General features: G+C 40.9%; 1 protein-coding gene across 1 annotated transcript in view; it reads right to left on the bottom strand.

Moving 5' to 3' along the window:
* Cmpk1 (cytidine/uridine monophosphate kinase 1) overlaps nucleotides 1-26,314 on the bottom strand; it is a 32,349-nt gene extending 6,035 nt beyond the window's left edge. Inside the window, exons 1-2 of the mRNA XM_057785630.1 lie at nucleotides 26,043-26,314; nucleotides 4,217-4,363 (exon numbers count right to left, since the gene is read on the bottom strand). Coding sequence (XP_057641613.1) covers nucleotides 4,217-4,363; nucleotides 26,043-26,210 — 315 coding nt within the window. The 5' untranslated portion in view covers nucleotides 26,211-26,314. The remainder of the gene's footprint in view (nucleotides 1-4,216; nucleotides 4,364-26,042) is intronic.
* Between the last annotated feature and the right edge of the window lie 1,481 nt (nucleotides 26,315-27,795).

Genomic DNA, 27,795 nt, shown 5'->3' with positions numbered 1-27,795 from the left:
GGCTTTCAACTCTTGGTAGCTCTGGTCAGTCTTGACTGAAATTCCTTTGGCTTTGGCTTCCTGAGCATAGGCCTGTGTTACCAGGCCTGCCTGGTTGTTAACATTATTTAGAATTCAATATTTAAAAAAAAAAAAATCTGGCCAGGTGTGGTAATGCATGCCTTTAACTTGGGAGGCAGAGACAGGCAGATCTATGAGTTTGAGACCAGCCTGGTTTATACAGAGTTCCAAAACAGTCAGTACTATATAAACAAACAAAGTAGTAAAAAAAAAAAACAAAAAACCTCAAACTAATTTTATCTAAATGGAACTGGCTGTACCCAAACACAGACGCACAAGATGTAATACATTCACAAAGACTGCAAAAACACTCTCACCATCCTTTCCCAAAGCCTGAACTTATGCAGAATATGGGAGTAACACGAACAGGAGATGTAATCTCTAATCTGTCTAAATCCTTGGCACCTCCACTCACCAGTTGCACACCTCTGACAAGCTTTAGAGGGTCCTTTAGTCCAAAGCAAACTGACATGCATTGCCCTCCAGGTGCCAAGTTTCCTTGTTCCACAAGAACATTGCCAGGGCCCATTTTCTTTAAGAGTTAGCTTTATCTCAGAATCTAGCTGCTCTAATTTCACAAAACTTTTACAGTGTGAAGTTCCTGCTACAGCATTTCTACCCCAATTATGACAGAAGGTCTCTAGAGAAGCCACATCAAACATGCTCCCTTAGTATACAGAGTGAGGTCACTGCCCTGGCTCCTGGAGGGTTCACAGTCTACTGGGTAACAACTACATATTATAACCTGCGAAGTCCTAGGACAACAAAGGATGTTCTTAAAATAAGAAATACAAAGTGCCTAGAGACTATGAGAAAACTTGACCAAAGAGTTGGCAGTGAAGTTGTTTCCTAAACAGTAAAGCAACATGTCTACAGGGATCACTTAGACAGCTGGAATCAGGGATATAAAGGTTGGGAATGAGAAAGCATGATGGCTTTGATGAATCTGAAGCAAGCTGGTATAAATGAATCTTAGGGCATGCATAGAGAGTGGTAGGAGATAAGATGGAAAGGAAAGAGGGTTAAAAGGCTCAAGTGATGGTAGAGATAGACAGATGAACAGGAGTGGATGAGAGAGCCTCTCACTAAAGAGCTGGGTAGTTAACCCAACCAATAGCCAAGACAGGAAATAAAGACACACATTTTAAATGACACAGCTAACCTCTGGCATGAATTTGACACATATATGAGAAGTTTAGATAGAGACCTGATAGAAACATACCTGAAACCTAGAACAAAGGTTTATGTGTGCTGTAGAGTTCACCAGCATTGGCACAGTGAAAACAAAAGGCATAGTTTAAAACAACCCAGCAAGGAATATATGAAATGAGAGCTGAAGAAAACCAAACTTTAAGAAGCATAGTGATGGGCTGGAGAGATGGCTCGGTGGTTAAGAGCATTGCCTGCTCTTCCAAAGGTCCTGAGTTCAATTCCCAGCAACCACATGGTGGCTCACAACCATCTGTAATGAGATCTGGTGCTCTCTTCTGGATAGCTGTATACATAATAAATAAATTTAAAAAAAAAAAAAAAAGAAGCATAGTGATTTAGAAAACTTGCAAAAGGGGAGAAAAAAATCAAGAGACTGAAAACAGCAGCTCCTACAATAGAAAGAGAATGAACAGATGATGTTACAAGAAACGGGTAGAGGGCTGGAGAAATGGCTCAGTGGTTAAGAGCATTGCCTGCTCTTCTAAAGGTCCTGAGTTCAATTCCCAACAACCACATGGTGGCTCACAACCATCTGTAATAAGGTCTGGTGCCCTCTTCTGGCCTGCAGACATACACACAGACAGAATATTGTATACTAAATAAACAAACAAACATTTGATGGAGGAAGGTCATTGGCTAATAAAGAAACTGCCTTGGCCCATTTGATAGGCCAGCCCTTAGGTGGGTGGAGTAAACAGAACAGAATGCTGGGAGTAAGAGGAAGTGAGGTAAGATGCCTCAGACAGACACCATTTCCTCTCCTCTCTGGGGCAGACGCGATGAAGCTCCGATCCAGGATGGACGTAGGCTAGAATCTTCCTGGTAAGCACACCTCGTGGTGCTACACACATTAATAGAAATGGGCCAAGCAGTGTTTATATGAATACAGTTTGTGTGTTGTTATTTTGGGGCATAAGCTAGCCAGGCAGTCGGGAGCTGGGTGGCAGGAATGCAGCCCACGGCTCCTTCAACAAACATTTTTTTTAAAAAAGGAAACAGGTAGAATTAGTTTCAAAGAGACCTGCTTTGTTTTTCAAGACAGTTTCTCTGTGTAGTCCTGGCTATCCTGGGACTCTCTTTGTAGACCAGGCTGGCCTCAAACTCAGAGATCCACCTACTTCTGCCTCCCTTATGCTGGCATGAAAGGCATGAGGCATCACTCCCAGCTCGACAGAGACATTTATTAATTAAGATTAAAATGCTACAGGAAAAATAAAGACTAGACATATTTTCTGGGCTACACAGGCAAGATCACTGATACATACAAGATGAGTTCTGCCTGTAATCACAGCTGAGGTTGAGAATGAGATTGGAAGATTCCAAGTTTAAGGACTACCTGGGCTACAGACTGAGTTCAAAGCCAACTGGGCCACCTGGTTAGAGCCTGTCTCAAAGATAGCAGGTATAAAAAAGGTTGAGGACAGCTCACTGACAGGGTGCTTGCCGAACATATTCAAAGCCCCATATTCAATCCCCAGTACTGCACACAAAAAAGAACAGTTTTAATGGAGATGTCGACTACCCTTTAATAATGCTCACCACCTATAATGCATTGGAGCCAGAAGACAGGACTGCAGATTTATTTACTCTTGAAAGGAAGTTGGTCTCCAGATTGAGGCAAGAGGCAGACTATGTAAGTGCCACTCTATAATGGTCTGCTCTGTCCCTTTAAGAGACAAGGCATGCCCACTCCCCACATAGGCAAGCTGATCTTCAGCTTCTAGCCCGAGTCCTTCTCCCTCTCAGCCTGAGTCCTCCCTCTCAGAGGCAGCTTCTGTCTCCCCCAACTTCTTCCCTTCTGTTTCTCTCTTTCTCTCTCTCTCTCCCTCCCTCCCTGCTCTTCTCCCCTTCTCTCTTTCTCCTCCATAACCCACTAAATAAATATCCAACCTCACTCTTCATGGCGTGCCTATCCATGTCTCTGTCTCTCACCCTCTGTGTGGCTCCCTGCCAGGGACCAGCCACCTTTGGAGACCTGGGATCTTGTGACGTGCCCATCTGTCTGTCTCTCCTTGTGGGACTGGCAGCCCCAACAAGGTCTCTCACCCACCATGTAGCTCCCTGCCTGGGACTTGCTGCCCCTTGTGGCCCCCTGCAGCCACTTGGGGACATGCACTGTTCCTCCCTGGGACTGGCTGCTCTTGGGACCCGCTGCCTGCTGCTGCTCAGGGACCTGCGGTGTGGTCTTATGGCCCGCTGCCCCTCGGGGAACCTGCAGCATTTTTACTTAATCCATTACACACTCTATACCCCAAGTGTCTCCAGTTATTCCCAGGATTCACTGGGATCTGCTTATTGCTTCCTGTTCCTAACACTGCAATTCCATGTCACTGGTTCGTTTATGTCAAGATACTTGTTACTGTCTAGTGTTGGGGATCTACAGCAAAGCACTACCCACCAACATATATTTTTTAGATCTCAGAGTGAAAATGGCAATGTGTTCATCAAGTAAAAAAGGAGACTTCAAAACAGAGAACATCAACAATGAGGAAAACACAAGTGGGAGGCAAGGAAGGAGAGAATAAAGATTTCCAGGAAAACAGAGGAAAGTGCAAGGAAAGGGGTGAATAACCAAATGGAAGAATAACTGAGTAACTGAATGCTGGAACGGATGGGCCAAGCACCTGTAATCCTAACAGGCAGATGTAGAAAAATCCTGGACAGTATAACTTCCAGGCCAGCGTAGGCTACATGAGACTTTTTCAGAAACAAAAAATTCTACAAGTACCTTAGACTGGACTGCAGCTAGTCTTAGACCAAAGCAGAGAGTACTTGCTACTACCGATTTCATCACAGTGAAAGCAGTTCCCATCATTTTCAAAGACCACAACTACCTTCCATAATTGAGAAATTTAACATTCTAATTTTTTATTATACAAATGAAGGGAGATTTAGCTTCTTGTGTCCTTGGTAGTTCCAATAGGTTGATATTCCTGCTCCTTACCCTCTTTAATAAACTGATGGTTATCTCAACCGGCACAATCTTTCCTTCTTTAATGTACTTTTCAATAAGTTCACCATACTGTGAATCTGGATTCTTCCTTTCATCACGAAGAAGCTCTCCAGCAGAAAGGTGTGTGTAGCCATATTTCTGGAACAAACAACATATAAAAATATCAGAATTCATTCAATCCAGTGATAGGAGTACACATAATTTTGTGTTAATTTCTATATTAGAATTTCTCTTCAATAAAGTAGTTTTGCTTATGGGGCAAATAATACTAAGAAATAATTTAAGAGATTTCATACAGTCCAGTTTGCCTATTAGTAAATAGCCTTGCCCCTTAATAACCATGTCTGCACAATGAAATCATCTCAACATTTATCTAACTAGTCAAAGCACTGACATCTCACTATATTCCTTCACAAACACAAATTTTTTTAATATTTATTTATTTATTATATATACAATATTCTGTCTATGTGTATCCTGCAGGCCAGAAGAGGGCACCAGACCTCATTACAGATGGTTGTGAGCTACCATGTGGTTGCTGGGAATTGAACTCAGGACCTTTGGAAAAGCCGGAAATGCTCTTAACCTCTGAGCCATCTCTCCAGTCCCCACAAACACAAAGTTTAAATGTAAGAATGAAAATGTCTACCAAAAATCTGAGACTCAAGTCAAAAAAGTCAAAAAGTCTAAACTGAATTCATCTCCACTTCTGCCAACTTCATTCTTCTGTCCTCTTTCTTTTCCCCACAAACAGCTCATGGCCACCTGTACCAGGAGAGGAGCTTCTTGACTTCTCGGAACACCTAAACAATCTGTCACACCACTCAGGCCAATCTCTTCAAATCCATTTCCTCACTTTGTACTCCTAAGAATTCTCAATAATAAAATGAGAATATAGATACCTATTTTGTAAGCTTGTGGTCATGGCTAAATAAGATAATGTACATAAATCACCTAACATATATTATAAAAGGATAAGAGCCATCAATTGCTTCCTTGCCATCATTATTACTGCGTGCATGAATCTGTGTGTGTGCTCACGTGCGTGCAGGTTAAACATGCAAGTGGCACACACATCCGTGTGTAAGCTAGAGAGCATATAGACTAGAGAGATCTGTCATACTCAAACATCTTATACATTCATGTTTACCTTTTCTGCAGCAAGGTTCTTTCACTGGCCCAGAGCTTGCTATGTAAGCTAGGCTGTCTGACCAGTAAGTCCCAGGGATCTGCTTGTCTCTGCCTCTCCAGTGCTGGGATGACAAACACCCACCATACCCAGCTTTTTTACCTGGGCTCTGGGGTCAAAATCATGTCCTCATGCTTGTACTTTACACTGATCAAGCTGTCTCCCCAGCCCAAGATACTTAGCTTCAAATAATGTTTTTTATACTATACAGTCATATACCTCATATCAATTATCTATCTTAAATAAATATTTGAAACAAGGTTTCTCTGTGTAGCTTTGGTTCCTGTCATGGAACCAGCCCTTGTAGACCAGGCTGGCCTTGAACTCACAGATATCCACCTGCCTCGGCCTCCCAAGTGCTAGGATTAAAGGCAGGCACCACCACCACCACCCGACTTAAATAATATTTTTATATTATATAGTCATATACCTCATGTTAATGTTTTGATCAATAAACATATACATATACAGTGGTGGCCCCAAAACATAATGAAGCTACAAATTCCTATCACCTAGTGACATCTAGGCTGTCATAGCACAATATACACTCATACACTGTGGTGATGCCAGTATAGATAACACTAATGTACTGCCAGTCATATAAAACTAGTGCATACAGTTAGGAACAGAGCACAATACTTGATAACAAATGCTCTATTACTGCTCTGTTTACTGTACTTTTGTTGTTATTTTATATTGTTATTATACCTTCTAATTATAAAATAAAGAACTCCACTGAATAATAGCATGTCACATTACTCAAGCATCAGACTCATATATCTCATGCATTTCATGGTTACCTTTACTGCAGCAAGGAACCACATCAAGTATCTGACCTATCTATCATATGGGTTTGTACAAGTTCAAACAATCTTATGATGTTTGAACAAAATAGCCTAGTGGTGCATAGCTCCATCATTAAATGACACACGCTATAAGGACAAGGAAAGAACGGAAATGTTGCTGAGTTGACATCATAAAGTATATCTATAAAAATTAAAATGATGGAACTAATCAAAGAGAGGCAGGAGGGAATATATGAACAAGGGAGGTCAAGATCATGATGGAGAAATCTACAGAGACAGCTGAACCAAGCTCGTGAAAACTCACAACTCTAGACTGACAGCTGTGGAGCCTCCATGGGACTGAACTAGGCCCTCCGTATGTGGGAGACAGTGGTGAAGCTTGGACCATCTGAGGCGCCCCTTGCAGTGGGACCAGGATCTATCCCTGGTTCATTAGATAGCTTGTTGGAGTCCATTCCCTATGGCAGGATGCCATGCTCAGCCTTAATGCAGTGGGTGGGGCTTAGCCCTGCCCCAACTTAATGTGCCAGACTTTGTTGACTTCCTAGGGGAATCCTTACCTGTTGGGAGGAATGGATAAGCAGTGGACTCACGGGAGAGAGGAGAGGGGAGGGGAGGGTAGGAGGAGGTGTGTGTGTGGGGGGAGAACTGTGAATGGAATGTAAGATGAAATTTAAAAAATTAAATTAAAAATTTTTTTTAAAAAAGAAAAAAATTAAAATGACTATAATACCATTAGGTGATATGATCTTCTGAGGCTAAGTTGTACATGCGGCCTTGTGACTAACTGAAATTATAATGTAGTACACAGATATACACACATACATACACACTAAAGGTTTTACTTAAAAAAATCAGGCAATGGGCTTCGGTTAGACAATGTCAATGGCAATGACAAAAGACTCATGATGAGATACTAGGGGAGAGTGACAACTAAGCTAAATCACAGGGTATTGAACTTCCACTTCTTTGTTTTGTTTTTGTTTGTTTTGTTTTGTTTTTTGAGACAAGGTTCTGGCTGTCTAGGCTTTGTAGCTCAGGCTGACCTTGAACTCACTGGGATCTGCCAGCTTCCCAAGTGCTGGGAAAATGGGCACTTCCTGAGTACAATAAGGAGCCAACAGTCGTATGTGAAGATCCTGAATAATGAAAAGTTTCCCCACAAGAACTGTCAAACTGTAACTCCAGTTCCAGAGAACCCAATATGACACCCATGGCAAAACACCAATGCACATAAAATTAGAAAAAACAAATTAAAATTAAAAAAAAAAAAAGAATTTGCTGGGAGGTGGTGATGCATGCATTTAATCCCAGTACTCGGGAGGCAGAAGCAAGTGGATCTCTGTGAGTTCAAGGCTAGCCTGGTCTACAAGAGCTAGTTCCAAAACAGCTAGGACTGTTACAAAGAGAAATCCTGTCTCAAAAAAACAAAATAATAAAAAAAAATTTACGTGTCTACTATTAAACCAAAAGAATGACACAACCTAGTCTCAATATTAGGATATTCATATTCAATACATATTCATACAACACATCTCACTCCAAACCTTAAGACCCCTTCAATGAGGTTTTATCTTGCACGTATATAACTTAAATAAACATTAGGGTGTGAGGCAGCCCACACTATCACCCCACTTGTGAAGTGTCAGTGTGGTAGTGTATATCTGTAATTCTAGCTACTCAAGAGACTGAATTGGGAGAACACTGAGTTTAAGGCAATTAAAAAAAAAAGCATTTCAACTGAATTTAAAAAAAAAAAAATCAGCCGGGCGGTGGTGGCGCACGCCTTTAATCCCAGCACTCGGGAGGCAGAGGCAGGCGGATCTCTGTGAGTTCGAGACCAGCCTGGTCTACAAGAGCTAGTTCCAGGACAGGCTCCAAAACCACAGAGAAACCCTGTCTCAAAAAACCAAAAAAAAAAAAAAAAAAAAAAAAAAAATCTCCCAATGGGGGGGGGGGGGGGGCTGGAGGGATGGCTCAGTGGTTAAGAGCACAGGCTGCTCTTCCAGAGGTCCTGAGTCAATTCCCAGCAACCACAACCCCAGTGGCTCACAACCATCTAGAATGAGATCTGGTGCCCTCTTCTGGCCTGCAGGCATACATGCACATAGAACACTGTATACATAATAAATAAATCTTTAAAAAGAAAAAAATCTCCAAATGACCAAGGTTATAAATGAGCTTTCCAATATATCTTTATTCCTATTCCATTTCCCAAAAGTGTTGGCTAAATTTCTTGCTCACAAAATAGTAAGGTAGCAATAACACTGTCAGCAAAGGAAAAGAAACTCTAAAGGGGATTTACTAACTAAACTTGGATATAAAGTTGGATGAAAATAAATAAAAATCATAGTATCACCATGTTTCTGTCTTATTCCTTTAAGTGTTTCTGGTAAGAGAAATTATCAGAAGTATTAAAATTGCAATTGGTTTAAAAAAACTCCCATTATTCACAGAAACTAGAAATATAAAATTGTTCAATTACGTCCATACTGGTTGCTCGATGCCTACTTGATCACTCAGTATACAGGCACAGGACTTATTGAAAAATGAACTGTGACCTACTTTCCCATTTACTATGTACAATTTTCAAAAAGCATTGTGCAACTACTATCCACAGAACTTTAAAGCAGCTTCAGCACCCACTGTTTATTTTGGCTTTTACTTGGAAGGCCCTGCTTGCTGGATGCTTTCCTCTGGCCTAGAGCGTATGCACATGGTGATACTGAACAAAGGCAGAGGTCAGCAGCCCTAATGATGGCAAGTGCTCAGTGACAGCACCACAGTGCCAACCATGCAAGTTCAGAAACCTGGCTACTGACAATGGAGAACTCAAACTGGCAAGATTTATATTGTCTTAAAATGGGATTACATCATTCTTTTGGAAAAGAACTAGCTATAAAACAGATCTACAGATATATATATATATATATAATATGCACATAAATGGTATTTGTAAAAACAATTTTTAAATTTTATTTTTAATTTTAAATTTTGTGTGTATGTGTGAGTGTGGCTTTGTGTGTGTGAGTGTTGTACCTGCAAAGGCCAGAAGAGTGTTGGATCCTCGTAGCTGACGTTATAGATGGCTGCCAGCCAGTCAACATGGGTGCTAGAAACCAAACTAAGGTCCCCTAGAAAAGCAATAAGCACTGCAGCCACCAATGTAAGACAACTTTATAGTTTGTCTAAAGAAGAAATACCATTTTCTACAAAGTCAAAGTACACAAGAACTATAACTCAGCATAGCCATGTCAACCGTGTGGCCCATGTCTCACTTCCTCGCGGATATTCTACTTTCCAGTCTATTGACCATGTCTGTCTACTACATTCTTCATACAGATTTTGCCAAAGCCATCCTCTTACCAGAGTTTCAAAAACAGCAAAGTAACTGTCACTTAAATACTAGTTACCATGGCATTTTAATAATAACTGGGCTTTAAAAGCACAACTTCCAAAGCATTCTGCTATCATTAAGTCCGTTATGCCATCTTTAAGAAAAGCAAGTAAAGATATTTCCAGTCTTAGCCATTTTTTTCTTACACTCTCTGTGATTTTCTAGCAGTTAAAATCGAGTGGTTCTCACAGGCAACACTGTGTTCAAAAGCACATCAGCTTATAAATCCTATAGACGACAAGGACTGTAATTTTAAGTTATTGTTCAACTAAGATAGTTTTCTAGTGACAAATAACCAAGCCCAATTTATTGAGGGTATGTGTCTAAGCTTTAATTTTTCATTTTTCTTCTTTAAGAAAATGAAAAGGGGGTTGGTGAGATGCCTCAGCCATTAACAGCACTCGCAAAGGACCTGGGTTCAATTTCCAGCCCAATATAAAGGCTCACAACTGTCTGACTCCAGCTCCAATGGATCTGATGCCCTCTTCTGGTCTCCACAGGCACTGCATGAATGTGGTACAGACACATACATTTTTTAAAATTAAATTTTAAAAAAAAATGAAAAAGCCAAGTGTGCGTGAGAGTATAGCTCAGTTGGCAGAGTGCTTGTCTACCATGTGTGAAGTCCAACATTCACTACAGAATGTCCTGTAAAAACAAGGTATAGTGATAAAGGCCTCTAATTTCCACACTCAGAAGGTGGAAGCAGAAGAATCATAAATTCAAGGACATCCTCAGTAACTAACAACTTTGAATCAAGTCTAAGATACATGAAACTCCATTTCAAAAAACAAACAAACAAACAAACAAAAGGTCAGCTCATGACGTGGCTCAGTGGGTAACAGTGCTTGTCATCAATCTTGCTGACCTGAGTTTGAATCCAGGATCTACAAGGTGGAAGGAGAGAACCAATTACCACAAGCTGACTTCTGAACTTCACGCATGCATCATGTGCAAACACACACACACAATTTGGATATAGAAGCACTTTATAATCTTAGTGCTCAGGAGAAAGAGGCAGGAAAACCACTACAAGTTTGAGGCTGACCTAATTACACACACAGTAACACCCTGTCTTAAAAATAACAACAAAAATTACTTGAAAAGCAACATTTATGAAACAAGAAACAGGTTCAGAGAGATGAAAATGCACGATGGTCTCAGTAAGAACAAAACAATATTCTCTTTTACCAAAGCAGGCAGATGTCAATTTATGGCATCTACTCAAACAACTATGGCTTAGTCACTGTCCTACTGCTGTGAAGAGACACCATGACCAAGCCAACTTTGTTAAGAGAAAACATTAAATGAGGGCTCACTCACAGTTTCAGAGGGTTAGTACAGAATCAAGGCAGGAAGGAGAGAGAGAGGCATGGCATTGAAGCAGCAGCTGAGAGCTTTATATCCTGAGGTGAAACCTCAAAGTCACTCCCAATGCCACACTCCTCCAACAAGGTCACACCTCCTAACCCTTCCCCAAACAGTCCACCAACTAGGGACTAGACATTCAAACACACGAGCTTATGGAGGCCACTGTCACTCAAATCACCACACATTTTGATACACATTTCTCACTTTTTAGCAACCGCCTTGCTTCCCTTTCAAAATTTAGGTAATGTTGGGGCCTGGGATGTTCTTCAGAGGTACAACACTTAAGCTGGCATGTACAAGGCTGTGGGCTTAATAACACACACTCACACACAAACATACATACACACAAAATCTAAAACTTGGATAATATAGTTCTATATAAACCACAAAAACAATCAAACTAAAAAAAAAATTAGAGTTGTATACACCTGTAATCCCAGCACCCAGGAAGCAAGAGAAGCAGGAAGGATCCGAAGTTTGAAATGAGTCTTGGAAAGAAAAGCCGAGTTCAAGGCACAAATGATGGATAAACACAAGGACCTTGAAAGCAGGAAGATCCAAATGCCAAGCACCTCTTCTTCCTGTTAATGTGGGATTTAGAAAGTGCCACTAGATTGCTACAGGGCCTCTCAATTTCACAAAAGAAAAACAGCAGAAATATAAGCTACAAATAAAGCTTTAAAGCAACCGAGCAAATAAAATTATTCACTGTCTTAAAAAAAAAAAACAAAAACAAAAAATACTTCTTGCTTGATATAGTTGTACAACCACTTTAATCCCAACACTTAAAAGATAAAAACTGAGTTGGGCTCTGTTGAGTTCAAAGACAGTTTGGGCAACAAAGAGAGACCCCCATCTCAAAAAACAAACAAACAAAAAAACCATTTATTATAGCTATATGTGTGTGTGTGTGTGGTGTGTGTGTGTGTGTGTGGCAGGTGTGTGCAGATCAGAGGACAACTTGTGAAAACTGGTTCTCTTCTTCTACCACATGCATTTCAAGGATCTAACTCGGGTCAGGCTTGTTAGCAAGCACTTTACCTACTAAGCCACCTCTCTGACCCTCAAGTCCTTATTATTTTGGGGTCTGGAGAGATGACTCAGTGAGCAAGTGCTTGCCTTACCATCAGGAGGACCTGAGTTCAGATCCTAAGTACCCATATAAAAGTGGGGCATTACCATGGAGAGTCTATAATCCTAGCATGGGAACCAGAAGGCAGTCACAGTCTAGCCAAAATGGCAAACTCCAGGTTCAATGAAAAACCATCTAAAAAGAATAGGCTATACTCTGGGCATTGGGGCACACACCTTTAATCCAGCACTTGGGAGGCAGGAGCAGAATTTCTTTGAATTTCAACCATCTTGGACTACACAGTAAGACCCTGTCTCAAACTAAAATCAAAACCAAACAAAAGTCGCACAAAGCCTTAAACAGAGAAGCTCCAAAAACTGGCATCACAAATTATTTTGTCTTTTGTAAACAAACAAAAAACATGAGACCTAATGAGAATTTATTCCTCTTGTTTGTTTATATTTTCTGCTTATTCCTTTCATAGATGGTTCAAGAGCTCTTCAATCAACTAGCAGTGATTAATCAGAAAATATTCATCTGGAGAGGGGAGCAGTGTTGGCTCACTGGATCATAAGTATTTCCTACACAAGCCTGACAACCTGGGTTCAGTCTCCAGAGCCCATGCTGGAAGGAGATAACTGATTCCTAAAAGCTATCCCTTGATCGTCACACTTAGGTCTTTGGATTTACGCTACTATATGTGCACAACTGTTTACCCCTGTCACACACACATACCCTAATAAAAAATTTTTAAAAATTTAAAAGAAAATATACATTTAAAAATAGCTCATTAGAGCCAGGTGGTGGTGGCACATCCTTTTAACACCAGCACCAGTAGAAGCAGGCAGTTTAAGGCCAGCCTGAACTACAGAATGTGTTCCAGGATAGCCAAGGCTACACAGAGAAATCCTATCTTGAAGGAAAAAAACAAAACAAAACCATCTCATTAAAACAGCAATATAAGAACAGTGAGATGGCCCAGTGGGTAAAAGTGCTTGCTGCTAAGCCAGAGGACCTGAGTTCAATCTCTAGAACCCACTCAGTGGAAGACGAGAACCAACTCCAGCAAGTTGTCCTCTGATTTCTGCACACAAGCACACAAACATACATAAATTTTAAAATGTAATAAGAACAGTGATTAAAAAATTAAATTTAGGAATAAGCCTAAAATGTACTGTGTAAGAATTACATGAAGAAGCCAGTGGTGGCACACACTTGGGAGGCAGAGGCAGGCGGATCTCTGTGAGTTCGAGGCCAGCCTGGTCTACAGAGAAACCCTGTCTCGAAAAAACCAAAAAAAAAAAAAAAAAAAAAGAAGCCAGGTGGTAATGGCACAAGCCTTCAATCCCAGCACTCAGGAAGCAGAGGCAGGAGGATCTCTGTGAGTTCAAGGCCATCCTGGTCTGCAGAGGAACCTCTAAGACTACCTGGGAGAGCTACATAGAGAAACCCTGTTTTGAAAAGCCACACACACACACACAGAAATTACATGAAGAAACAAAATACTATTTATGGCATGAATAAAAGCCAAATCATAAAAAGGGAGCATTCTCCAGCGGCTGATACCGCACCCCTGTTCATATGGCAGCATCAAGTATATTCAGTGGACTACTCAAGAGAGAAGGGCCATGAAGTTGGGAAGGAGATGGGTTGGGGGAATATACCAGGAAATTGAAAGGAGGGAGTCAGATACATTGTATACATGTGTGAAATTTTCAAAGACTAAAAGAAAGAAAACATTCTGTATCCTAGGAAAGATTCCTACTGAAGCATTTGGTTTTCTTGTTTTGTTTTGCTTAGTTTTCTTAAATAATGAAAAAATTTTCCAGGCAGTGGCGGTACAACCTTTAACCCAGCACTTGGGAGGCAGAGCAGGTGGATCTCTGTAAATTTGAGGCCAGCCTGGTCTACAAAGCAAGGTCCAGAACAGCCAGAGTTGTTACACAGAGAAACCCTGTCTCCAGAAAAAAAAAAAAAAAAAAAAAATTACCTCCTGCTGGGTGAAGGCAGAGGTGATGGATCAATATGAGCTCCAGGCCAGTGAGGGCTACATAGTCAGACCCTCTAAATAAATAAATAAAATTTAAAAAGTAAAAATCTGATTAGAATTGTCTGTGCTTGTTATATGGTGCCGGGGATTAAACCCAAAGCCCCTGAACATGGTAGGCAAGGGGCTCTGCCACTGAACTAGCTGCACACCAGCCATGTTTGTTTATGAAAAAAAAATACTTGGTGAATTTATTGTCAGGTTAATCAGAAATAAGCATGAGTAAAATATTCAAAATTGAAAATAATAATAGTAACTACAAATGAGGACTTGCCTAACTACATGCAATAAAATATTATACACTACAATAACTAAAATAGTGTTACTGGTATATAAAGTAGGCATAACAATGCAGTTCTGAAACGGAACCCAAAAACAGGCCCAAGTACAAATGGGAATTCAGTAAGTGATACAGACAAACATTGCTAAGAAAGCAAAAAGCTACGGTTTGTGTTTGATCCCAGAAAAATTTTTGAACCAAGCAAAACTTCATAAGTATAAATAATTTGCTGGGGGTATGGCTTATGATTGCCTATGATCCCAACACTCAAGAAACTGGAGCAAAAAGATGAATGGTTTAAGGCTACATAGCAAGACTGTGTCTCAAAAAAGCAAAATGAGTTTGGTGTGTTGGCTTATAACTATAATCCTAGTCCTAAAGAGGCTGAAGCAAGAAGACTACCTCAAGTTTGAGACCAGCCTGTGCTACCTAGTAGGCTCAGGTCAGCCTGGGCTAAAAAGTTAAGTCCCTATCTCAAAATAAAAGCAAAACAAACAAACAAACAAAAAACAAAGAACAAAGGATAGGTAACAGCTTGGAAGAAATTTTATATACAAGATATATTCACTATACAGTACACTATATACAATGTATATAAAGAAAAACTAGTAATAAATTAAAATATTATATACAATAATGGCAAGCTGGTGATGTGCCATCCACCTATAGTCAGAAGCTAAAACAGGAAAACCTCTTCAGCCCAGGGTTGGAGATCAGTCTGGGTCTTTTAAAAGAGGGAGAAAGGGGGAAGTATTAAAAACAAACTATTCACAGGAGGGTTAAAATATGAAAACAAAAACACGGAGCTAGGTGGTAGTGGCCCATCATATTGGTCCAAGTATTTTAAAAAGCAGTAATGGTAAGAACAGGGAGACACTAATATCAATGTAATTTGTACAAGTATTCAAACTTTAAAGAGGGTCAGCATGTCAGCACGTCTAAGGTTCAGTTTACACATTTTTTTTGTTTGTTTGTTTTTTGTTTTTCGAGACAGGGTTTCTCTGTTTAACAGTCCCAGCTGTCCTGGACTCAATTTGTAGACCAGGCTGGCCTCAAACTCACTGAGATCCATCTGCTTCTGCCTCCCAAGTGTTAGGATTAAAGGCGTGCGCCACCACCGCCCAGTGGTTTGCACCTGTTTTGACTCAATAATTCAACTTCTGGGCTGGTGAGTAGGCTCAACAGTAAAGCCACTTGCCGCCAGGCCTGAAGACCTGTCTGTATTAAGTCCCTAACACCAGCACGGTAGAAGGAAAGAACCAACTCCTGCAAACTGTCCTTCGACTTCCACATAACCAAACCCATACACAATAAAACACTTTTAAGAGCTAACAGCTCTCTCACAGCAGTAAATTCAGCTCATTAGTGTTCAATGGTACATCCCCAACACCACCTGACTCCCAGAGAAACGGAAAGTGAGCCTGCACAATGGAAACTTACTTCAAGGTGAAAGCCAATCATTTAGAAAATGATAGCTTCAGGGTTGGAGAGATGGCTCAGCGGTTTAGAGTATGGTCTGCTCTTGTAGAGGACCCAGGTTCAGATTCTAGCACCCACATGGTGGCTCATGACTTTCCTGAACTCCAGTGTCAGGGGATCTGACATCCTCTTCTGATTTCCAGAGGCACCAGGCATGCACATGGCACACATATATGTAGGCAAAACACTTACACATTAAAATAAAAAATAAATACAACTTAAAAGAAAAGAAAATAACAGCTTTAGAGAAAGGTCTCCATGAACTTCCCCCAAACCAAAAATCAACTCAAATGTTTAGATAAAATTTTCTCTGAAAAGTGATCCATCCCATAAACAAAGGAGAAACCAAAGTATAACACAGCCACACAGGAACACACCACATGGGCGTGGAGTCAAGAGTTACAGACAGAGACAGAAAACAGTCCAGTTTCACAGCCCAGAAACAGATGAAAAGTTAGAATTCAGAATACCCAAAGGTTTAAAAGGAAACATATTTAATGAAGCCTGACTCCAGACACTAGAGTTCAAAACTATAAACAAAACGTTTGAGAAATACCATGTGTATGGAGTGGACAATATACCCACACCACCTTAAGCTCCAAAATGACCTATCAGAACAACCGTGTATTGTCCTAAGCAACCTTTCTCAACAACAACAAAATAATCAAACCCTACTTAGACAGTAAAGAATCATCTTCGCTTTTCGTTCAAAACCTTTCTTACCAGAAAGTATGAGAAAAGTCATTTGGCTTTGAGAAACTGTAAATATTTACCTTCATAAATACATTTTTCTCATTCTAAAATTAAAGTCAATCTAGAAATATATGTTTTGTGTTGACACAAGGTGTCAACATGTAGCCCCAGCCATGCTGGAACTCTCTATGTAGACCAAGCTGGCCTGACTCACAGCAATTCACTTGTCTCTGCCTCCCGAGTGCTGGGATTAAAGATGTGTACTACCATGCCCAGCCCGGGAATATATGTTTTTGTTTACACAGCAATCAGTCCTAATCCAATCTAGGATCTAATGTTGAATATAGATAACTATGTCTACTTTTATACTGCAAACAGGTTCTTGATTGGAGTCTCAGTTCATCAAGTGAAATGCCATAAAGTGTGATAAACTCATAGAAATGTTTTCTATAAAATTTCCTTCCATGGTTACACGCTGAAAAGATCTCTGGAAACCATTTGTGAAATGGACAGCATCAAACTGATCTGACAAAACTAACTTGAACCTATTCTACCCCCTCTTCCTTTCTATATATATTATCCCTTCTTTATCTGTCCCCAACTCCAATACAAACACTTATCAGTTATCATCTCTTTTGTAGTCCAGGGCTAACTTATCAAGTTTTTAGTGCCTGCATCACAAGCAAAGAAAAAAAAAAAAAGACAACCGCAGGATGAGATCATGTTTTTCAATTTAAAATTTTACGTGCAGCAATGGTGAGATGGCTCAGTGATTAAAGACACTGTTTGCTCTTCCAGAGGACCCAGTTCTATTCCCACCACCCACATGGCAGCTCACAACAGTCTATATCCAGTTACAGGGGAACCTGAGACATGCTGATTTCCTAGTTAATACAGAGAAAATTTGATTCAAGTCTCCTGACCTCCACTGAGTATTTTTCCTTAATGGACCTCAGTGGTGACCAATGCAGATATGCAGTCTTTAGCCTTCAAGCTTCTATAGCCTGGGTGGGAGTTGATAGAAGGAAGAAAGGGAGAGAGGGAGGGAGGGAGGGAGGGAGGGAGGGAGGGAGGGAGGGAGGGAGGGAGGGAGGGAGGGAGGATATTCCCGGGAGGAAAGCTTCCATAAATGAAACTAGGGTTTATGTTTTGTTTTGTTTATGTTTTTTTTTCGAGACAGGGTTTCTCTGTAGCTTTGGTGCCTGTCCTGGAACTAGCTCTTGTAGACCAGGCTGGCCTCTGCCTCCCGAGTGCTGGGATTAAAGGCGTGCGCCACCACCGCCCGGCGAAACTAGGGTTTATGAAAATTATGTCCTTCCTGTGCTTGGATGATACTTCTGGAACAAGTGCTAATGCTGGTTTTAGCACCTAGCAATAAGTTCCCAGACACAGGAAAAGAATCAAGAATGAATTAACCACAGAGTAGTTCAGGGATTGTTCTAGAACTCCATTTAACAACTTACCTTTCCAAAGGGGTTTGCTTCCTTATCATTAATATTGTACTCATACCTGTAGTGCACAGGTGAGACCAATATACACTCTGTATTAATACAGTAAAGCCCTTAGCAATGAACTGTCTGAAAGAAGGTGAACCCTCCCAATTGCCAAGCTGTACATATGTACTACTCAAGTTCGGCTAGGTTCTTAGTCTGCAATCCCCCAAACTCAATGGCATAAAATAATGAAGTTTTATTTCTTGCTCACACTACCTATCTGCAAAGAATGGATGGGTTGCTACGACATTTGGATCACAAACTCTGCTAGTGCACATTTAAAAAGGAGACTTAAAAGCAACCAGAAATGTGTGACATGGGTATGAACCCAAGAACACCACCACACACAAAGAACCAGGTGTATTTGACCCATGTTGATCCTGCCAGACTCTGGACAACCTCACTGCTTCTGGCCAGTCTCCTCATTTGTTTCATTCTTGCTTTTCTCCACTTCTGAAACACAGACATTCCTACTTGCATTGCCCAACAGACGTTAAATTAATAACAAAGACAATCTTCCACCATCTGATAACCTAAATTAACCATTAAGTCAATTACACAATCAAACATCTTCTAAAGTGCCTTTATACTCCCAGCAGACACCAAGAAAATGGAAATTCATATTCTTAACGACTTAAACCGTATGTAACTATGTAAGTAAATCCTGTGGCTGTAACACATGCACTTTTCAATAGTACACACCAACGACTAATCCATTCTGGAAGTAAATCCTGTGGCTGTAACACATGCACTTTTCAATAGTACACACCAACGACTAATCCATTCTGGAAGTAAATCCTGTGGCTGTAACACATGCACTTTTCAATAGTACACACCAACGACTAATCCATTCTGGAAGCTCCAAACAGAGTGGGCAGGAAGCAGTCTTCCACCCGCTCCAATATGAGTACATCTGCTTACTAGTATGGGATATACTCTAATGGTGAACGGAACCAACTTACAAATCTTTTGGAAAAGACAGACAGAAACCAGGCATAGAGCATGTGTCCCCTCAAAGTGACAGATTCTGGGAGTAGTAAGCTACAACTAGTGCTTTTTCTTTTATCCAACTCATGTTTTGTTAGCTTTATTTTCCAGGCAGAACAAAACTGTCAGCAGAGTCTTTCAGGCTACACCTGCTCTCTATTAACTTTCAAATGCTCTTATCACATGTTTAGTCTGTAAAAATGTTCTTGATTTGACAGGTTAAAGCAACTGAATTGTTACAGTAAATACACTTTCATGTAGCAGCTGAGCTAAGGTATTAGCTTAAAAGTAACAAGACCTGGAACACAGCATAAATAAAACAGCTAGCCTCTGCACTTGTGCTCTCTATCACCTGGTCAAGAGAGAGATGTCTAGAGTGATTTCTTTTCCTTTTTTAAAAAAGTTTAGTTTATTACTTTTTATTTCATTTGTATCAGTGGCTGCTAGCACATGTATATATGTACACCATATCATGTGGCTTCTTGGCCTTTATAATTTTGAGTAAGTTCCCCAAATAAGAACACTTTTATATGTTTATGTCTGTATCTATCTCTTAATAGCCCTGCTCCTCTGGAAAACTCAAATGTTTTCCCCAAGTTATCATAACTAATTATCAATTAAAATAAAATGCACATAGTCTGAGGAAACAGTCCACTTTTAAGAACCCTATAGACAGCCGGGCGATGGTGGCGCATGCCTTTAATCCCAGCACTTGGGAGGCAGAGGCAGGTGGATCTCTGTGAGTTCAAGACCAGCCTGGTCTACAGAGCTAGTTCCAGGACAGGCTCCAAAGCCACAGAGAAACCCTGCCTCAAAAAACCAAAAAAAAAAAAAAAAAAAAAAAAAAGAACCCTATAGACAAAACATCCATATGCAAAATTGTATTTACAAGAAAGCTCACTGAAACAGTTAACATCAAAACCACCCCTAGAAACTGTCCTAAATAGCCACCAAGTGAAATGGCTCAACTATGCTATGACAATATGCAGAATAGTCTGCAACTACAAATAAAAATCTATTAAATAAGTAGGAAAAGCACTGAAAGAATAGATGATTTAGTTTGAAAAAAAAACTAAATAGTGAATAACCTTACAAGATATAAAAATTTTAAATTTGTGGATTTTGTGATATTGAGAACGTGGAGACTAAAGAGATGGCTTGGCTCATTTGCTACTCTTGTAGAGGACCCCAGCTTGGTTCCAGCACTTACAGGGCTGCTCACAACTGTCTATAATTCTAATTTGAGAGACAACATTCTTCTGGACTCAAAGGCAGTAGGCCTGTATGTAATACACATATATACATGCAGACAAACACTCATCATACACATAAAAATTAAAACAAGAAATAGAGATGGGAAAGCAATAAATAACTGTAACCTCCAGATGAGAAGAAACTGAGCTTGTCTCAACAGACATATTACTTTTGTAACTTAAAATGGAAAGAAAAAAAGTATAGCAGATAATCTGAAGCTCTTCTGGTCTCTTCTAAAAACCCTATGTTACAAGCATCCTTAAAGAAAGGGTGGTTCAGCACAGGGAACCACTTCCTAAATAGAACCCCAGCAGCACGGACACTGAGAGAAACAATTAATAAATGGGAGCTCCTGAAACTGAAAGCTTCTGTAAAGCAAAGGACACATCAACAAGACAAAACGAGAGCCTACAGAATGGGAAAAGATCTTCACTAACCCCACATCAGACAGAGGTTTGATCTCCAAAATATACAAAGAACTCAAGAAATTGGACACCAAAAGATCACATAGTCCAATAAAAAAATGGAGTATAAACCTAAACATAGAACTCTCAACAGAGGAATCTAAAATGGCTGAAAAACACTCAAGGAAATGTTTAACATCCTTAGTCATCAGAGAAATGCAAATCAAAACAACTCTGAGATCAAAAATACTGATGACAACTTATGCTGGAGAGGTGGTGGGGAAAAGGGAACACTTCTGCATTGCTGGTGCGAATGCAAGCTGGTACAACCCCTTTGGATGTCAGTGTGGTGATTTCTCAGAAAATTAGGAAACAACCTTCCTCAAAACCCAGTACTACCACTTTGGGGTATATATCCAAAGGATGCTCAATCGTGCCACAAGGACATAGCAGCTTTGTTTGTCATAGCCAGAACCTGGAAACAACCTAAATGCCCCTAGATCGAAGAATGGATAAGGAAAATGTACATTTACACAATGGAGTACTACTCAGCAGAAAAAAATGACAACATCTTGAAATTTGCAGGAAAATGGATGGAGCTAGAAAACATTATTTTGAGTGAGGTAACCCAGACACAGAAAGAAAATTATCACATGTACTCACTCATAGGTGGTTTTTAAACATAAAGCAATGAAAGCCAGCCTACAAACCACAACCCCAGAGAATTTAGACAACAATAGGGACACTAAGAGAGACTTACATAGATCTAATCTACATGGGAAGTAGAAAGTAGAAAAAGACAAGCTGGTAAACTGGGTAAACTGGGAGCATGGGGACCTTGGGGGAGGATTGAAGAGGGAGGAGAGAGGCAGGGAGGGGAGCAGAGAAAAATGTAGAGCTTAATAAATATCAATATAAAAAAAAAAACAAAAACAAAAAAAAGAGTGTTTTTTTTTTAATTTATTTATTTTATGTGCATTGGTGTTTTGCCTGCATGTGTCTGTATAAGGGTGTCAGATCTTGGAGTTACAGACAGTTGTGAGGTGCCATGTGAGTGCTGGGAATTAAAACCGGGTCCTCTAGATGAGCAGTTAGTGCTCTTAAACACTGAGCCATCTCTCCAGCCCTCAAAATAGTGGTTCTTTAATAGAGTCAAGTTTTGTTGCTTTTTAAATTCACATGGGTGTTTTTCTGGCATGTATGTATGTGCATGTCTAGTGCTGTGGAGGACAAAACAGGATTTAGATACTCTGGAACTGAAGTTACGGATGGTGTTAGCACCATGTGAGTACCAGGAATCTGACTGGATTCTCTGACCGTGCTCTTAACCACAGAGTCATCTCTCTATCCCCAAGAGGCAAGTATTTTGTAGGCCATATCTTTTATAGAGTCTTTTTTTTTCTTTTATTTTTTTCTTTTATAGAGTCTTTAAAGCTTTTAAATTATCCTTTAAAAAATAAATCTTTAACTATACCCTCCCAAGAAGAAAAAGTCCTATCCTTAAAAGGCCAGACCTTAAGGTCGACCAGATTTTTCCTAGCTCATTCCTTCTGAGGGTACAGGGTAAGTTCCGGATTTTGAAACTGAAAGTTCTGCTCAGCATACTCACCATTCATTCACTCAGAGTAAACAAAAGCACCCCAAAGACTGGCTTCACTCATGCTTAAGGTCCAGAAAGCTACTTGGGTGCCCCCTAGGGATCAAATTTTTAAGATGTATACAGTTTCAGGATACATTAATATCTCTATCATCAATATTGACTCAACAAGTACCTACTATATGCTAGGTACAATGCTCAACAACAGAGACAAAAAGGTAAATAAAATCAAATTTCTGATTTCTGTATGCTCAAATTCAATCTCACTCAAAACTTTAAAAACTTTTTAAAGCATAGTATGAGTCAGCCATTCATATAATTAAATATTATCTCTCCAAAAAACCAATGCAAAATTGTGGATGTATTTTTGAAGAGAAGTTTAGATTACAGAATTCTAATTTTTTTGGACCAAAATAAACATAAAGCTTACTTTTTAAAAATTCACAAATGAGGCCTGATGACCTGATTCCCATCCCTGAGCTCACATATAGGTTAAAGGAGAAAAGCAACTCCACAAAGTTATCCTCTGACTTCCACACATGTGCCATAGCATATGCACACATACACATATGTATACACAACATAAGGAAGTAGGAAATTTTTTACATGATACAGCATCCCTGAGTTTTAGAAACATATCATTATTCAATAATTCCACTGAGTATTTAATTCAAATAAAAGTATTACACTGACTTAGAAAATGGCTAATTAAAAAAAAATAGTACAAGAAGACATGGATTTCGAAATAATTAGAAAATTAAATTAAACTGAAAAGGACCATTAAAATAAATGAGTTAAGTCAATTCCCAAAGCTCCCCCAAAATTTCTCTTCCAATTAGGAGATACCTTAAAAGGTTCTCAATCAGATCTGTTCTTTTCTGCCCATGGAGCATTAAAAAAGTGGAGTGACTCAGAAAAAACTACCGGCTTCCCTCCAACACACTCCCTTACCTAACTACAATCCTCCACGACACGAGGGCAAGGTACCCTCAGACTGTGAATCGTAAAACCAAGCTGTACTTCTGACAGCACCCGGCAGCACAAATCCTAGCAGGAGGAAGGCTGAGGCAGGAGAACAGAGTTTGAGGACGGCCTGGGTTAACATAAGGAGACCATTCCTCAAAATAAACAATACAGCACAACTTCTGGCAACCTGAGTCAGAAACCAAAATAACTTCTCTCCAAAAAACAATTCTATAGTCGGCCACATTTCAGGTACCCTGTGAACTAAATTCGCTTTGGCATGAGAGTTGGAGAATTTAACATTGAGTTATATAACTTTTTCCCTGCAGAAAAAAAAATAAATTTTAAACTTACTATCTTTGGGGATTAAGTTCATAGCTGCCTACATAATGAAACAGTGAGTCAAAATGCAGACTCACAGAGGGGAAAACACCTGACTTACCCAAACCACAGGCATTCCAGTGTTTGTTTAATCAGCTAAGGAACAGTGACTCTTAAATTATACATTTGAAATTGGCAGATTATCAGTTGAATGTTTATGGCAACTGAATCAACAGCAAACACTTCAAAAGAGTTTATTCTAGATGGTTTGGTGGAAGAGGTCTATAATCACAGCTATTTATGAAGTTGAGCCAGGAAGACCACAAGCTCAAGGCCTGCTTTGGTTACAGAGTAAGTGCAGGGACAACTTATTGAGAACTTTAAAGTAAAAAGTACAAAGAGAGATGCTCTGTAGCAGAGTGCATATCTTTCATGTTTGAGACCTGGGTTCTGAAGTTCATATAGCTGCCATCTTAAATAGTAAGTAAAAGAAGCACTCAAGAAAAAAAAAAAAAACAGGCCGGGCGGTGGTGGCGCACGCCTTTAATCCCAGCACTCGGGAGGCAGAGGCAGGCGGATCTCTGTGAGTTCAAGACCAGCCTGGTCTACAGAGCTAGTTCCAGGACAGGCTCCAAAACCACAGAGAAACCCTGTCTCGAAAAAAAACCAAAAAAAAAAAAAAAAAAAAAAAGAAAAAACTCATCAAAGAATTGATAATGAGCAGGTTTAAGTATTACCAGCTATCAATTCATGAAATAGAAATACTAATTACTGAACACAGAGACTTTGAATCCAGTAGAGTAACTGAGTAGTTAGGCTGAGTGTGGCCCTTTAAAGACACATAATAAACTCAGAAACAAAGTATCTGGGTGCAATCAAAAATGAAAGTAATATGTCAAGTTTTAAAACGTTAACGCAGCTTCAAAATAAAAATTACCAGCTTCAGATAGTACTCTCATTACTGCCCAGCCTGCTGCCCTTACAGTGCATTAAATAAACCTGTTGTCTTTCTAAACATAAATGAAATGACCAATATAATAAAACCAGGACGCTTAAAGGAGAAAGCATCTCCATCTATCTGCCAGGTGTCAGGCCTCATTTAATAGTCACAAATACAAAACAGATTCTATTTTCTCCATTCTTAAAAAGGAACTCAAGCTAAAAGTAACTTCTCTGGGGTTAGAAAAACAACAGTAGCAGAATCAAGCCTTGAACCGTTATTTGTTTTGACCATAAAGTTCCTGCTCCTTTTACCACGCTATTTATATTTTAATCATCGTGCTTATAACATAAACCTGAAACTATCCACTAGTCATTTCGCTTTTAAAAAGTGAAAACCAACAGAAAGAAAAATAAGGAGGAAAATGCTATGTACTTTTTGACAGACCTGGTTTTCAGAAGTTGCCTGTAATTATAAACCCAACTTTTAGAACACACTCTATTTGTGGGTGTTCTTTAGACAACAGAGTATAGGACGAGAGTTGAATGCATGAACGTGGAACACTCCAAAGCGAATACAGGCCATAATCTAGGAAAATAAATTATTTATCAAGTTCTGGATCAAAAACTTTTACCAAGCACGCCATTTAATGGTGAACGTTTGGTGTTTCACCCCAACTCTGGTTGCCTGTTGTTTCTAACTGCTTTGTTTTCCTTTCAAACATTGCCCAAGACTGCCCATTAAGCCTTCCTCACCGTATGATTACTGCTCCCAGAGGATAGAAAAACGGGGTGTGAACCCAATACCTGCCTCTTTCCGTGTACATGCCAACCGGACCTCAAATACTAACAGAATGGAACTGGAAAACTTATGTCAAAACTTTTATTGTATTAGTTTATTAGTGTGGGCAAACTCTCAGCTACAGCTCGAGTATAAAAATCAGAGGACAACTCGCGGGAGTTGGTGCTCTCCTTCCATGTGGGTCTTTGGGATGCAACTTTGTGGCAAGCGACTTAACCCGCTGAGCCATCGCTCCAGTCCTACAGCAACCTTTTTTTTTAATAAGGAGATTTTAGACTTGGGTGGTGTCTTACTTTCTCAGTTAACATGAGAGCAGAGTTTCTTATTTGATTAGATAATTTAGGTTCAGAGAGCGAGTGACTCACTCACCCAAAGAAAAGTGTGAGCTGGCAGCTGGGCCAAAGGTTAGCACCTCGGCTCACACGGCTCCGGTACTTTAACTACCACAGATCCGGGTTAGGATTAGCAGAGGACTGACAGGCCGGGACCGAGCGAGGAGACAAGACCCCGGTCCCGGGAGTGGAAGCAAGGGCGCGCGGGAACAAAGCGGACAACGCGGCGCGCGCCCGCAGACTCGACGCCCCTCGGCCCCGGCGCGCGGTGGCCGTCGGGATTCGTAGTCCGCTGCCCACGGCGGGGGGCGCGGCAGCCAACGCGGCAGCTCCCGCTGGCCCGGGCCCGCTCAGCCCCGGAGCTCTCCGTCGCCCTCCCGCACGGCCTCACCTCGACAATGCGCGCGCACTGGGTCCCCTTGCCCGCACCGGGCCCGCCCAGAACGAACACGACCAACGGCTTCATGAGGTGGCCGGGACAGAGCCGCAGTCCACAGGTCAGCGGCGGGAAGCTCGGGACCAGGACGTGCAGCAGCCGGCGACGACAGCTGCTCAGCATACACCGCACCTCTGACAGCGGCCGGCGCGGCGGGGCGGGCGGGGCAGCAGAGAGGGGGCGGGCTGAGCGGGCGCCGGGCCCCGCCGCCAGCTGCGGGCCGCCGCAACCGGAAGGGGCGGGGCCTCCTGCTAGGCGCCAGCTTCCGCTCGCGGTTCCGGTCCTTACCAACGTGTCAGGAGACCCGGAGATTTTTGGTATTGGATGACGGGTGAATCCTTAGCCGGACCTGTTGTTTTGTCGTTCAGAGTTCCCTTTCCCACGAGAAGTGGCTGACCTGAATAAGCAAACACAGGAATCAATAGGAACAACCGCACTGCTGGGAACGAAACCAAGGGAGAAACAGGAACAGTTTGGTTGAAGTCTACCGAGACAGCCTCTGAAGAGGTGACCTTGGAACCAAGACTTGGAGACTGGGAAGAGCAAGAGACTAGGGTGCAGTAGCCCACCAAAAGAGGAGGGCGTGTGGGAAGGTTAAGACTTGATAAAGGGATTGGAAAGTGATAGATGGAGAGTTGAGCCGGCTACGGAAAAGCTTTTAGATTACATTCTAGCCGCCGTGAAAGCCTTTAAGCATAACCCTGCTGGCCGTTAGGGAAAAATCTTAACAGAGAAGGAAGAGTCTAAAAAGTGAGCTTGGATGAAGACAAACCTTTGAAAGTTGGAGACAACAGTGGTAGCATTTTCATGAGGTTTTTATAACAGAACAAAGCTATACATCACGGCTTTTTTCAGATAAGTTTGTGGAAATGGTTTATAGCAGAGCTGGTAATCTCTGCCATAGGCCTCAGACGCTATAAGAATTCATTCTTAGCATTTGGGTCTGGAAACTAGGGTTCTGTTTGTACATTACAAAAGGACTTACCTAATAGTCACAAGAATGTTAGGTCACACACAGAGGTGGGCAATAAATAGCTGTTTAGGGACTAAGATAACCTGGGTCTGGCTCTGGACCTGCAGCAATCCAGCTCTCCAAAATCACTGAAGTTCTGATTAGTTAGCCTTGTAGAATGTTTAACACAGAAATGCCTCTTTTTCTTTAGACTTCTGTTGACGGGAGGAAAATCTGGAGAATGTGGTGTTCCCAAAAAGCTCATGTGGGTTCTGAGACTGAATTCACTTAACTGAAGCTGCTTAGTAGTTCCGGTGTAGGTAGAAAAAGCAGATGGTTGTGATCTTTCAGGGTTGAGTTTCCATGGTAAGTACAACAGAGAGGGCGAGAGGTTCAGAGAGTTGAGGGTGTTTATGATAATGTTGAGTGGAAAGCATACAGGAAAGCAAACAGTGGCATTTGTGGAGTGGGAGTGGAAGGTGGCAGGGAAAGGAACCAGGATATTTGAGCATTGACTAGGAAGTGGATACCGTGGCAGGTGCTCGATCAAGTGAACTAGCAGCATAGAGGCTAGCGATCTGTACAGGATGTTGGGAAATGAGGTTTCAGAGATTGTGAGTTTGTGTGATGTCCATCCAACGTGTAACCATGTGACTAAGACTAGAAGGCTGAGGAAGAGTGCATGTCCGTTTTTAGAACCGAGTGACCAGGATGGGCATTAGCTTTATCGTCCAGGTGAAAGGTGGAGTCAGTTAC

The sequence above is a fragment of the Chionomys nivalis genome, chromosome 11, assembly GCF_950005125.1.
Source record: "Chionomys nivalis chromosome 11, mChiNiv1.1, whole genome shotgun sequence".
NCBI classification, from domain to species: domain Eukaryota; kingdom Metazoa; phylum Chordata; class Mammalia; order Rodentia; family Cricetidae; genus Chionomys; species Chionomys nivalis.
This window is presented reverse-complemented; position numbering and strand designations above follow the sequence as displayed.